Source organism: Camellia sinensis, chromosome 14 (genome assembly GCF_055761805.1).
Source record: "Camellia sinensis isolate YWXY chromosome 14, ASM5576180v1, whole genome shotgun sequence".
Taxonomy (NCBI): Eukaryota; Viridiplantae; Streptophyta; class Magnoliopsida; order Ericales; family Theaceae; genus Camellia; species Camellia sinensis.
In genome coordinates, this window is record NC_138974.1 from 43,737,587 (window position 1) to 43,751,293 (window position 13,707).

The 13,707-nt window shown below is 36.6% G+C and overlaps 1 protein-coding gene across 7 annotated transcripts in view; it reads left to right on the forward strand.

Annotated features, from left to right (window-relative positions):
* The window catches only part of LOC114317629 (retrovirus-related Pol polyprotein from transposon RE2), a 29,296-nt gene extending 16,358 nt beyond the window's left edge, over positions 1-12,938 (forward strand). For 4 of the 7 annotated variants that reach the window (XM_082906808.1, XM_082906809.1, XM_082906810.1 and 1 more), the window contains 3 exons: positions 1,717-1,843; positions 1,995-2,092; positions 4,529-9,407. In XM_082906808.1, coding sequence (XP_082762934.1) covers positions 1,717-1,843; positions 1,995-2,092; positions 4,529-5,962 — 1,659 coding nt within the window. In that variant the 3' untranslated portion in view covers positions 5,963-9,407. Of the gene's footprint in view, positions 1-1,716; positions 1,844-1,994; positions 2,093-4,528; positions 9,408-11,514; positions 11,654-11,990; positions 12,044-12,548 lie in introns of those variants that run through there. The other 3 variants (XM_028264386.2, XM_082906815.1, XM_028264387.2) reach the window with 2 other exon arrangements.
* Positions 12,939-13,707: the final 769 nt, after the last annotated feature.

The window sequence follows — 13,707 nt, forward strand, 5'->3', positions numbered from 1 at the left end:
AGATGGAGACAAAGATTATCGTGGCAAAGGACCAGGGTGCAAATATACTTACGAAGAGTTTCTAAAACACTGTGGTATGGTTACATAATTTAGAAATGAGAGTTAGGGTTCATTTGGGAAGTGGGTTGGCTTTTTAGTTTTTTTAGCCTGGGGCTAAAAGCCTCATTTGGGAAAGGCTTTTGGCTTTTTGTGAGAAAAAGAATATAATGATTATGGGTTGGATATAATGCTTTGTCTTATTGGACTAAAAAGCCTATTTTGTTTTTCTATGCCTATTTTATCCAAAAAAGCCCAAACCCTCCCTTCCCAAACGAGCCCTTAGTGCTGAGGAGGAGTGTTGAGAGTCATTACTAACTCTCCTCACTCTCTAGAATCTTCTCTCTAAAATATTCTAGAAGTTTCTACATGAATCTAGAATACTCCGGAAAGATCTAGAAGATTTTGGAAAGACCTAGAGAAATCCGGAAGATTCTAGAATATCCTAGAAGGTTCTGGAACATTAAAGAAGTTTGTAAAAAATTAGAGAAATCTAGAAAGTTCTAGAAGGTTCTAGAATATTTTAGAGAAAAATAGAAAGCTCTAATATATACTAGAGTAATCTAGATTGTTCTAGAGTGTAGAGTAAATATGAGTGTATTCTAGAAAGTTCTTTACCTAATATAAATATGAAATGAGTGCATGTACTAGGTAATTGGACAATTGAGTAAAAGAAGAGTGACTCCAAAGTGAGTAGTCAAGCACTATCTAGTGTGAAGTGTCTCAAGGTCTTATGTGAGAAAGACACAAAGTGAGTGCTTGAATGTATGTGTGAGTGGATAAGTGAAGTGTATTAGTGTGTGATTGTGTACAAGTGTTTGGTGTACTAGAGTGTTATCAATAAATGTTGTATTTTTGGGTCCACCAGTGTGTCAAACTCAACAGATGTAATTGGAAGTTTGTGCATTCCTGAAAGAATAAGAACATCTTACAATCAATGGGATATATCAAGAAAATAGCATTGTAAAAATATTTACACAAGATCGTTAGTAGTATAGTTTGCTGCATATTGACTATAAGGATCTCCAGATTGTCCATGGTAATCAAGTATTTTAGTTTTTGTCAACATTTTCAGGCTGGTTAATGAATGTTTGCAGTGAAACGAGAAAAGCATGAACTTCAAATATAATTAGAAATCTGTTTTTCTGTTATGTTCAGCCCTGCAGGCAATAAATAAAACTATGCCTAAACAATGTTTGTTCATGTACTGTGCAGAGGAAAACTCATGCTCTGGATCTCTCTTATTATACCATCTCCAACATGTTATCCATCTATCACACTGCAAAAATATTATGTTGAAACCCTTCATGTTGATTGTTTTATTGATATCCTAGGATATATGATCACAAGGCAGTGTGTGATTTGTTCTGTGAGATATTGGTTGTTCTTTGTTTTTGCCTTTCATTTTTTTTTTCGCTGGAGACCCCTTGTTCTCCCGTTTCTCTTGTACCTTTCTTCTTTTTAATAATATTTCTCTTGTTGCCAATCCAAAAAAAAAATGTAGACATTTGACTTGTGGTTTCATGTAATCGATTAATTTCAAGTTAAAATATCTTTGTTCTCCTGTCAATGAGGTAGAATTTGTTCTTTTAAATCTCTAGTCCATATGATTTGTACAATTATATTGCTGGCTTAATTTGAACTACATGGATAATAATGGACATAATTCTTGCCTAGCAGGCATGGACGGAGGCGCCATCTGTTCCAACTGCACTTGTGTCCATGCTTTTGAGGTTACCAAATATTAAATTTGTGATCGCGACCTTAGGCAAAGATGGTTGTGTAATGCTTCAGAGAAGTGTGACTGGTTTGTGCACAATTCCCTGTTCTTTTACTTTCAACAGTGAAAACTATCTGCAAGCACAGAATTTGGAAGCATGAACATGCACTAGATAAACTTGGTCTATGTATTTGCTTTAGTATTCACCATTTCTAGTTTGTAATCCTATATTTAACAGAGGGTGATCAGCTTGAAGAAATGGACGCAGATATTTTGTTAGAGACGCTAAAGCAGAGAAAGGATAGTGACACAACCATCCCAACATGCATTTCATCGGTAGTCCCTTGCTCTTTAGATTGCACATATATATTCCTATTCTATGTATAGATAACATATAGACATGCATATATGTAAGGTTACCTTTTGAATTTTAATGCTATTATTCTTGCTCACCATTAACTTAATGAACAAATTATTGTTTATGTGTTGGTTAATAACTTGGGAGAAGATAATATGCTTGATGCTTGTGTGTATTAAATGGAAAATTTACCCAACTTTCTGAATCTCCATCCCACCTCAACTGTATTTGGATATTTTGGGAGGGTTTAATTGGAGTAGGATCAGGTTTGGGGGTGGGACACCAAAACTTGTTTGGGGATGAGAAGAGGTGTAAACAACCCAGCCTAACCCAACTATGTGTAATAATTTAAATGTCCCCATTTGTTAGTAATATCTGTATAAAGACCCTTACTCTATATAAGACTTGCGTGCTTCAGGATTCTAGGATTAGAGTACTCTCTTCTCTGTTCTCTGTTACCACTTCATGTATGCTGTCCTCCATGTACAAGTGTCAAAGATTAGGAAAAACACTGTTGTCACTTCTTTGACTTCAGGTGCTTTTGACAACTGAAAATTATTAAATTATCTCTCAGCTTGCCTTCGCCCTGTTATACATGTGGAGTACAACAGAGAGAAATGATGCATAAGATGGTCTGTTTTCCTTGAACATCTTCTTGTTGCAATTGAAAAAATAATAATGCTAATAATATTTTTGCAATATAGTTTTCTGTTTCTTGAATGCCACTTATTGCTGGAAATTTGTGTTAATGTATATAATAAGATAGTGGCATGTATATAATATGATAGTGGTGTTGGTGGCAGATAGTGGCATGTATAGAATATGATAGTGGTGTTGGTGGCAGATAGTGTCATGTATATAATATGATAGTGGTAGATAGTAGTAATATATAATATGTAAGTGGCATATAATGGGTTATAATGATATTTGTAATATCTCCTATATAAGGAGTGTCATTTGGTCTTGTAAGACAAGAAGTTTTGAATATAACAGAAATATATTCCTTCTTCCTCATATTTTCTAAGTTGGTATCAGAGCAACAAAAAACACAGCAGCCCTAAAACCGTCATAGCCATGTCGGAAGTCACGTCCGAAACCACTTCAATCCCTGCCGCTGCCATTCCGGTGAAAACGTCCAACTCTCACTCTGTCCAAATCACCACCATCCGCCTAAATGGTGATAATTTTCTCCACTGGTCACAATCTGTCCGGATGTATATCCGTGGGCAAGGAAAGATCGGTTACATCACTGGTGACAAGAAGGCTCCTGCTGTTAATGATCCGATGTTCGACAGTTGGGACGCTGAAAAGTCCATGGTTATGACATGGTTATGACATGGTTGGTCAATTCCATGGAGGAGGATATAAGCTCTAATTACATGTGCTATACTACTGCACAAGAATTGTGGGATAATGTTAGTCAGATGTATTCTGACCTAGGAAATCAATCTCAAGTTTTCGAATTAACTTTGAAGTTGGGAGAGATTCGTCAAGGAGATGATTCCGTCACCAAATATTTCAATTCGTTGAAAAGGTTGTGGCAGGATCTTGACATCTTCAACGCATACGAATGGAAATCGGTTGACGACTGCAACCACCACAAGAAAACTGTGGAAGACAGCCGTATTTACAAGTTTCTTGCCGGCCTCAACATTGAGTTCGATGAAGTGCGAGGAAAAATTATTGGCAGACCTCCTCTCCCATCCATTGGCGAAGTATTTGCCGAAGTCAGAAGGGAAGAGAGCCGAAGGAGCGTCATGCTTAAGAAAAAAGGTACTGGTGAATCAATTGAAATTTCTGCTTTAATTAGCGATGCTGCGGCCAACAAGGCTGCAAATTACCAGCGCAGGTTTGATGATAAGCCACAGGTCTGGTGTGATTTTTGCAACAAGCCTCGCCATACACGCGAAACGTGTTGGAAAATCCATGGCAAACCTGTCAACTGGAAAAGCAGCAAACAAGGAGAGAAGAATCGTGGCTTTCCTACCGCTAATGAAGCCGATTCAGGTCCCTTCAACAAAGAGCAGATTGATCAACTCTTAAAGCTGATAAAATCCAACTCCTCATCCGGTACTCCTAGTGTTTTGTTGGCACAAACAGGTAGAAATCCTAAAGCCTTCTCTTGCCTAAACTTCTCTCCGTGGATCATGGATTCCGGTGCCTCCGATCACATGACTAGTTTTTCCCATTTATTTAGTACCTATTTCCCTTGTTCTGGTCATGACAAAATCAGAATAGCCGATGGTAGTTTTTCACCTATTGCAGGAAAAGGATTTATTAAACTAACTGAGAAAATTAATCTCAATGCTGTTCTTCACGTCCCCAACTTAGCCTGTAACCTTTTGTCTGTCAGTAAACTATCTAAGGATTCTAATTGTCGTGTTACATTTTTTGAATCTCATTGTGAATTTCAGGACCAGAACTCGGGGATGATGATTGGGCGTGCTAGGATGCTTGAAGGTCTTTACTACTTTGATGAAGTACCTGTTAGTAATAAAAAAGCTCAGAGCTTTAATAGTACTAGTTCAATCTCTGTTCGAGAAAAAATAATGCTATGGCACTATAGGCTAGGACATCCTAGTTTTCTTTATCGAAAACATTTATTTCCAGAATTATTTAAAGGGATTGATTGTTCTTCTTTTCATTGTGAAAGTTGCATTTTTGCAAAATTTCATCGCTCTACTTATTTGCCAAAACCTTACCAGGCTTCCAAACTTTTTTATTTGATTCATAGTGATGTTTGGGGCCCTTCTGAAATCACTACTCTTTCTGGTAAAAGATGGTTTGTTACATTTATTGATGACCATACCCGCTTATGTTGGATTTATTTGATGAATAAAAAATCTGACGTGAAAAATTTATTCACAAATTTTTACAATATGATTGAAAACCAATTTCAAACCAAAATTGGTATTTTACATTCTGATAATGGAACAGAATATTTCAATGAGCAGTTGGGTGAGTTTTTGGAAAAAAAGGGGATTTTTCATCAATCTATATGTCGGGATACCCCTCAACAAAATGGCATTGCAGAACGAAAAAATAAACATTTACTTGAAGTAGCACGTGTTATAATGTTTTACATGCATGTTCCTAAATATTTATGGGGTGAAGCAATTTTAACAGCCTCTTATTTGATAAATAGGATGCCTACAAAGGTGTTAACATACAAAACACCTTTTGATTGTCTCAAAACTTTTTTTCATGACACGAGGTTGTTTTCTGATTTACCCGCCAAAGTTTTTGGATGTACTGCCTATGTTTATGTTCCTAGTCAATTTCGTTCAAAACTTGACCCCCGTGCTATAAAATGTGTTTTTTTGGGTTATTCCTCAAACAAAAAGGGGTATAAGTGTTTCGATCCTCAAACCAAGAAATTTCATGTGAGTATGGATGTGTCATTTGTGGAAACAAAATCCTATTTCCCCAACACTTCTCTTCAGGGGGAGACAAGTGGAGTAGAAGACCATTTTTGGGATATTTCTATCCCGCTCCCCAATGTCATTTATCCTACACAAAAACCACATCTGTCTGATAATGATCACTTAGGAGAACCAAGTTCTATGGTGCCTAGTCAAGAAGATTCTTGTTTAGGGGGAGAAGTACTACAAAATGATCTAAATTCTGAGCTTCAGGTTTATACTAGGAAGCGATTTCATCTGAGGAATAATGACTCGAATGTCCATCCTAATGACCCGAATGTCCACCCGAGTTTTGGCATCGAAATTTTAGGTAATCCTATTCCTTCTATTTCCGACCTTGATGTTCCTATAGTGCTGGAAATTTATGTTAATGCATATAATATGATAGTGGTGTTGGTGGTAGATAGTGGCATGTATAGAATATGATAGTGGTGTTGGTGGTAGATAGTGGCATGTATAGAATATGATAGTGGTGTTGGTGGTAGATAGTGGCATGTATATAATGTGATAGTGGTAGATAGTGGTAATATATAATATGTAAGTGGCATATAATGGGTTATAATGATGTTTGTAATATCTCCTATATAAGGAGTGTCATTTGGTCTTGTAAAATAAGAAGTTTTGAATATAACAGAAATATATTCATTCTTCCTCATATTTTCGGAGTTCTTCTTCCTCATATTTTCTAAGTTGGTATCAGAGCAACAAAAAACGCAGCAGCCCTAAAATCGTCATAGCCATGTCGGAAGTCACGTCCGAAACCACTTCAACCCCTGCCGCTGCCATTCCGGTGAAAACGTCCAACTCTCACTCTGTCCAAATCACCACCATCCGCCTAAATGGTGATAATTTTCTCCGCTGGTCACAATCTGTCCGGATGTATATCCGTGGGCAAAGAAAGATCGGTTACATCACTGGTGACAAGAAGGCTCCTGCTGTTAATGATCCGCTGTTCGACAGTTGGGACGCTGAAAACTCCATGGTTATGACATGGTTGGTCAATTCTATGGAGGAGGATATAAGCTCTAATTACATGTGCTATCCTACTGCACAAGAATTGTGGGATAATGTTAGTCAGATGTATTCTGACCTAGGAAATCAATCTCAAGTTTTCGAATTAACTTTGAAGTTGGGTGAGTTTTTGGAAAAAAATGGGATTTTTCATCAATCTACATGTCGGGATACCCCTCAACAAAATGGCATTGCAGAACGAAAAAATAAACATCTACTTGAAGTTGCACGTGCTATAATGTTTTACATGCATGTTCCTAAATATTTATGGGGTGAAGCAATTTTAACAGCCTCTTATTTGATAAACAGGATGCCTACAAAGGTGTTAACATACAAAACACCTTTCGATTGTCTCAAAGCTTTTTTTCCTGACACGAGGTTGTTTTCTGATTTACCCGCCAAAGTTTTTGGATGTACTGCCTATGTTCATGTTCCTAGTCAATTTCGTTCAAAACTTGACCCCCGTGCTATAAAATGTGTTTTTTTGGGTTATTCCTCAAACAAAAAGGGGTATAAGTGTTTCGATCCTCAAACCAAGAAATTTCATGTGAGTATGGATGTGTCATTTGTGGAAACAAAATCCTATTTCCCCAACACTTCTCTTCAGGGGGAGACAAGTGGAATAGAAGACCGTTTTTGGGATATTTCTATCCCGCTCCCCAATGTCATTTATCATACACAAAAACCACATCTGTCTGATAATGATCACTTAGGAGAACCAAGTTCTATGGTGCCTAGTCAAGAAGATTCTTGTTTAGGGGGAGAAGTACTACAAAATGATCTAAATCCTGAGCTTCAGGTTTATACTAGGAAGCGATTTCATCTGACGAATAATGACCTGAATGTCCATCCTAATGACCCGAATGTCCACCCGAGTTCTGGCATCGAAATTTTAGGTAATCCTATTCCTTCTATTTCCGACCTTGATGTTCCTATAGCAATTAGGAAAGGTGTCCGAAATTACATTAAACATCCTATTGCAAATTACCTCTCCTATCAAAGACTGTCTAAAAACCATAGAGCTTTCACATCTAGGATTTCACACTTGTTTGTTCCAAGAAATATACAGGAAGCATTGGATGATCCGAATTGGAAATTAGCAGTCATGGAGGAGATGAATGCTTTAAGGAGAAGTGGTACTTGGGAGATAGTTGATCTACCCAAAGACAAGAAAACAGTTGGGTGTAAATGGGTGTTTACGATAAAATGTAACGCAGATGGAAGCGTTGAGAGATACAAGGCGAGACTGGTGGCTAAAGGTTTCACTCAAACTTATGGGATCGACTATCAGGAGACGTTTGCTCCTGTTGCTAAAATAAATTCCATCAGAGTACTGTTATCTCTTGCAGTAAATTCAGATTGGCCTCTACATCAACTGGACATTAAGAATGCATTTCTCAATGGTGATCTTGAAGAGGAGGTGTTCATGAGCCTACCGCCGGGATTTGAGCAGAGACTTGGAAGCGACAGAGTATGCAGATTGAACAAGTCATTATACGGACTCAAACAATCACCAAGAGCGTGGTTTAAACGCTTTGGGAAGGCAGTTATCAGTTGTGGCTTCTCGCAGAGTCAAGCAGATCACACAATATTTTATAAACATTCAAAAAACAGTAAAATTGCAATTTTGATTGTTTATGTTGATGACATCATTTTAACTGGTAATGATGAAGCAAAGTTAGCAGCCCTCAAAGAGAAACTCGCAAAAGAATTTCACATTAAGGATCTGGGAGCTCTCAAGTATTTCCTCGGAATGGAATTTGCAAGATCCAAGGAAGGTATATTCGTTAATCAGAGAAAATAGGTTCTTGATCTCCTTGGAGAAACAGGTATGCTTGGTTGTAAGATGGTGGAGACTCCGATCGAGCCTAACTTGAAGTTACAAGCTGCTAAGGCTGAAGAAGTCAGAGAGGGAACAATATCAGCGACTTGTCGGGAAATTGATTTACTTGTCTCATACGCGGCCTGATATTGTCTTTGCAGTCAGCATGGTAAGTCAGTTCATGCACTCACCAGGGGCAGAGCACTTTGAGGCCGTTTATAAGATCTTAAGATATTTGAAAGGAACTCCAGGGAGAGGCTTACTGTTCAAGAAACATGGACATCTTCAAGTTGAAGTATACACAGATGCAGACTGGGCAGGAAGTGTTACAGACAGGAGATCAACATCCGGATACTGCTCCTTTGTAGGTGGGAACCTAGTTACATGGCGGAGTAAAAAACAGAATGTGGTAGCTAGAAGTAGTGCAGAAGCAGAGTTCAGAGCTGTTGCCCATGGAATCTGTGAAGTAATATGGATTAAAAGAATTCTTGAAGAATTAAAGCTTTCTCACCCGACACCTATGAAGGTCTATTGTGACAACAAAGCAGCTATATCTATAGCTCATAATCCAGTTCTACATGATCGCACAAAACATATAGAAGTGGATAAACATTTCATCAAGGAGAAAATCAATGCTGGCATAATCTGTATGACCTACCTTCCAACAGGTGAACAATTAGCTGATGTGCTAACGAAGGGACCACACAAGAAGCAATTTGATAAGCTGACTAGCAAGCTGGTTATGGAAGATATCTTCAAACCAGCTTGAGGGGGAGTGCTGGAAATTTGTGTTAATGCATATAATATGATAGTGGTGTTGGTGGTAGATAGTGGCATGTATAGAATATGATAGTGGTGTTGGTGGTAGATAGTGGCATGTATATAATATGATAGTGGTAGATAGTGGTAATATATAATATGTAAGTGGCATATAATGGGTTATAATGATGTTTGTAATATCTCCTATATAAGGAGTGTCATTTGGTCTTGTAAAATAAGAAGTTTTGAATATAACAGAAATATATTCATTCTTCCTCATATTTTCGGAGTTCTTCTTCCTCATATTTTCTAAGTTATAGCAATTAGGAAAGGTGTCCGAAATTGCATTAAACATCCTATTGCAAATTACCTCTCCTATCAAAGACTGTCTAAAAATCATAGAGCTTTCACATCTAGGATTTCACACTTGTTTGTTCCAAGAAATATACAGGAAGCATTGGATGATCCGAATTGGAAATTAGCAGTCATGGAGGAGATGAATGCTTTAAGGAGAAGTGGTACTTGGGAGATAGTTGATCTACCCAAAGACAAGAAAATAGTTGGGTGTAAATGGGTGTTTACGATAAAATGTAACGCAGATGGAAGCGTTGAGAGATACAAGGCGAGACTGGTGGCTAAAGGCTTTACTCAAACTTATGAGATCGACTATCAGGAGACGTTTGCTCCTGTTGCTAAAATAAATTCCATCAGAGTACTGTTATCTCTTGCAGTAAATTCAGATTGGCCTCTACATCAACTTGACATTAAAAATGCATTTCTCAATGGTGATCTTGAAGAGGAGGTGTTCATGAGCCTACCGCCGGGATTTGAGCAGAGACTTGGAAGCGACAGAGTATGCAGATTGAACAAGTCATTATACGGACTCAAACAATCACCAAGAGCGTGGTTTGAACGCTTTGGGAAGGCAGTTATCAGTTGTGGCTTCTCGCAGAGTCAAGCAGATCACACAATATTTTATAAACATTCAAAAGACAGTAAAATTGCAATTTTGATTGTTTATGTTGATGACATCATTTTAACTGGTAATGATGAAGCAGAGTTAGCAGCCCTCAAAGAGAAACTCGCAAAAGAATTTCACATTAAGGATCTGGGAGCCCTCAAGTATTTGCTCGGAATGGAATTTGCAAGATCCAAGGAAGGTATATTCGTTAATCAGAGAAAATATGTTCTTGATCTCCTTGGAGAAACAGGTATGCTTGGTTGTAAGATGGTGGAGACTCCGATCGAGCCTAACTTGAAGTTACAAGCTGCTAAGGCCGAAGAAGTCAAAGAGAGGGAACAATATCAGCGACTTGTAGGGAAATTGATTTACTTGTCTCATACGCGGCCTGATATTGCCTTTACAGTCAGCATAGTAAGTCAGTTCATGCACTCACCAGGGGCAGAGCACTTTGAGGCCGTTTATAAGATCTTAAGATATTTGAAAGGAACTCCAGGGAGAGGCTTACTGTTCAAGAAACATGGACATCTTCAAGTTGAAGTATACACAGATGCAGACTGGGCAGGAAGTGTTATAGACAGGAGATCAACATCCGGATACTGCTCCTTTGTAGGTGGGAACCTAGTTACATGGCGGAGTAAAAAACAGAATGTGGTAGCTAGAAGTAGTGCAGAAGCAGAGTTCAGAACTGTTGCCCATGGAATCTGTGAAGTAATGTGGATTAAAAGAATTCTTGAAGAATTAAAGCTTTCTCACCCGACACCTATGAAGGTCTATTGTGACAACAAAGCAGCTATATCTATAGCTCATAATCCAGTTCTACATGATCGCACAAAACATATAGAAGTGGATAAACATTTCATCAAGGAGAAAATCAATGTTGGCATAATCTGTATGACCTACCTTCCAACAGGTGAACAATTAGCTGATGTGCTAACGAAGGAACTACACAAGAAGCAATTTGATAAGCTGACTAGCAAGCTGGCTATGGACGATATCTTCAAACCAGCTTGAGGGGGAGTGCTGGAAATTTGTGTTAATGTATATAATAAGATAGTGGCATGTATATAATATGATAGTGGTGTTGGTGGCAGATAGTGGCATGTATAGAATATGATAGTGGTGTTGGTGGCAGATAGTGACATGTATATAATATGATAGTGGTAGATAGTGGTAATATATAATATGTAAGTGGCATATAATGGGTTATAATGACGTTTGTAATATCTCCTATATAAGGAGTGTCATTTGGTCTTGTAAGATAAGAAGTTTTGAATATAACAGAAATATATTCCTTCTTCTTCATATTTTCGGAGTTCTTCTTCCTCATATTTTCTAAGTCTTATTATGATGTTAAAGCAAGGAATGATGTTTATAGTTGGTTTGGATTTGATTATTTATTTCATTTCTCCTTAAATCCCACAGACAGTGACAAAATTCAGAGTTAATGGGATAGGGACTGTGAGTGGGAGGTTATTTGTTGGAACAGCTGAGAAGATACCACCCTCAGAACTTGTTGACACAACAGGTGCTGGAGATGCTTTTATTGGAGCAGTTCTTTATGGTAAGTGAAATGAATGAAATAAACATTCATTTTTTATTACTTTTGTTTAAAAACTACGTAGGCAATCACCTAATCAACCCCCTTGCAGAGGTATCCCAGATGATTTGCAGCACCATATTGCAAATAAAACTGCATCATCAGTAGTATGTCTGGTCTTTTGTGCAGTGTCTCGTGATAATTAGATTTGTTTTAACTTTCAACCCTGTTGTCCCATATTTAATCAATCATTGCAAAACATTGGTGCTACTTTTTTTTTTTATTTTTTTTTTTTTTACATATATGAAGCTGGGCCAGTGATGGAACTGAGAATTTTTTTTTTCCCGTATTTAATCTGCAGCTGTTTGTGCCAGCATGCCACCAGAAAAAATGTTGCCATTTGCTGCTCAAGTGGTTAGTAAGCTTGTTTATTCAATTTTTAAGTATTGGATCTAGCTCTATATTTGGATTATGGATCTTGGATTTATCTGAGACAAGGAACATGAAAAAATCAATGAAAACTTATTCATGACCTAGTAAATCGTCTGTCCTAAAAATCTTTCTCCATGCCTTTGTTTTAATTCATTTATAGCCGTTTAATTATGTCTTGAGATTATCTTATTTCGATATTTTCACATAATTAACAACAATTATTGATCCCCAAAAAAAAAAACTGCGATTATAAATGAAGTTAGACATGAAATTTGTAATATGAGTAATGATATACCAATGGAAATTTCGTATAAACATTTGTTAAAATGTGTTTTATTAACAAAAATGACATTGTTTCATATTTTTTGAATTTTTTGTTTTTTGTATAGATTTTAGAAAAAGTAGTTTTTTTTTTTTTTTTAATAATTTTTTTCCTTTTGAGACAGCATCCCCTAACCACTGGTAAGTGTGCAAAATTGATTTGCAGGCAGCCCTAAGCTGTAGAGATTTGGGAGCTCGAACAGGTCTTCCATGCCGCACAGATCCACGCTTGGCTCCTTTTTTGTGATACAATGTCCCAACGGTCGACCCCCACATTGTTGGTGCAGCCACCAAGAAAGAAACATGTCTTCTACAGCTACTACTACTTAACTACTTTTTTTAGCTTAACATAATATACTTATATTTCGTTTGTTTCAATACTTGAGACAAAATGATTATTTTTTCCTCCTTGTAGTTGTATATTGTATGTATGTAATGGTTCAAAAAATGGTCTTGTGGTCATTTAATTTCTTGTGGCATAAATGTTGATGTGGAAATTGATTGTCATATTTGTAATAAAATAAGAATAATGTTATATAAACCAAACTTTAAACCATTTTGTCTGTTTTTTTACTTGTAAATGTGGTGGTTCAATTGTTCTTAATTACAGAAGAGACTTCCTAACTCAAAGCACTTTTGAATTTATTCTCCCACCTTTTGTTAAATCCTGTTTTTAAAAAAGAAAAATGCTATATGAAAATGATGTATTAGTGAATTTTTTTTTTTTATTTTGAAGTGATAGGTGTATAATTTTACCACATCATTGTATGTTAATTTCTTCTATAAAAATTTTAATTGAATATCATTACTCCTTTTTTTTTAAAAAAAAAAAAAAAAAAAATCTTCAATTTATTTATTTTAATCTCTTTAGAGTTGAGTTATTATAAAACAGCTTATCTTTAAAAATTAAATTCAGTTTTTTTTTTTACTGATTCCTGTATAGGCATAGTTTGGAAAGCTGATTTTGGTGGGTTAGGGACTAAAATAGCCACAAAAAATAAAATAGACTATTTTAGTCACAAAAAATAGAACATCAAATTCAATCTATAATCATTACACTCCTCTTTCACGAAAAAATTCTAAAAAATTAAAAAATCCTTCCTAAATCAGACTTTTTAATCTCAAGCTAAAATAGTTAAAAAGTCAAAAAACTAACTCATTTTCCCCCACGGAGGCATAGAGTGCTTATAAATTTTTCAGAAAAGTTCTTAAAATTTTATTTGAATTTTTTGGTGGTAAATAACAAGCATTCATTGTTTGCCAAAATTGAACAGACATCAAAAAGATACCCTGGCATGGCATTGGCATTATGGGAGCACAAAGAC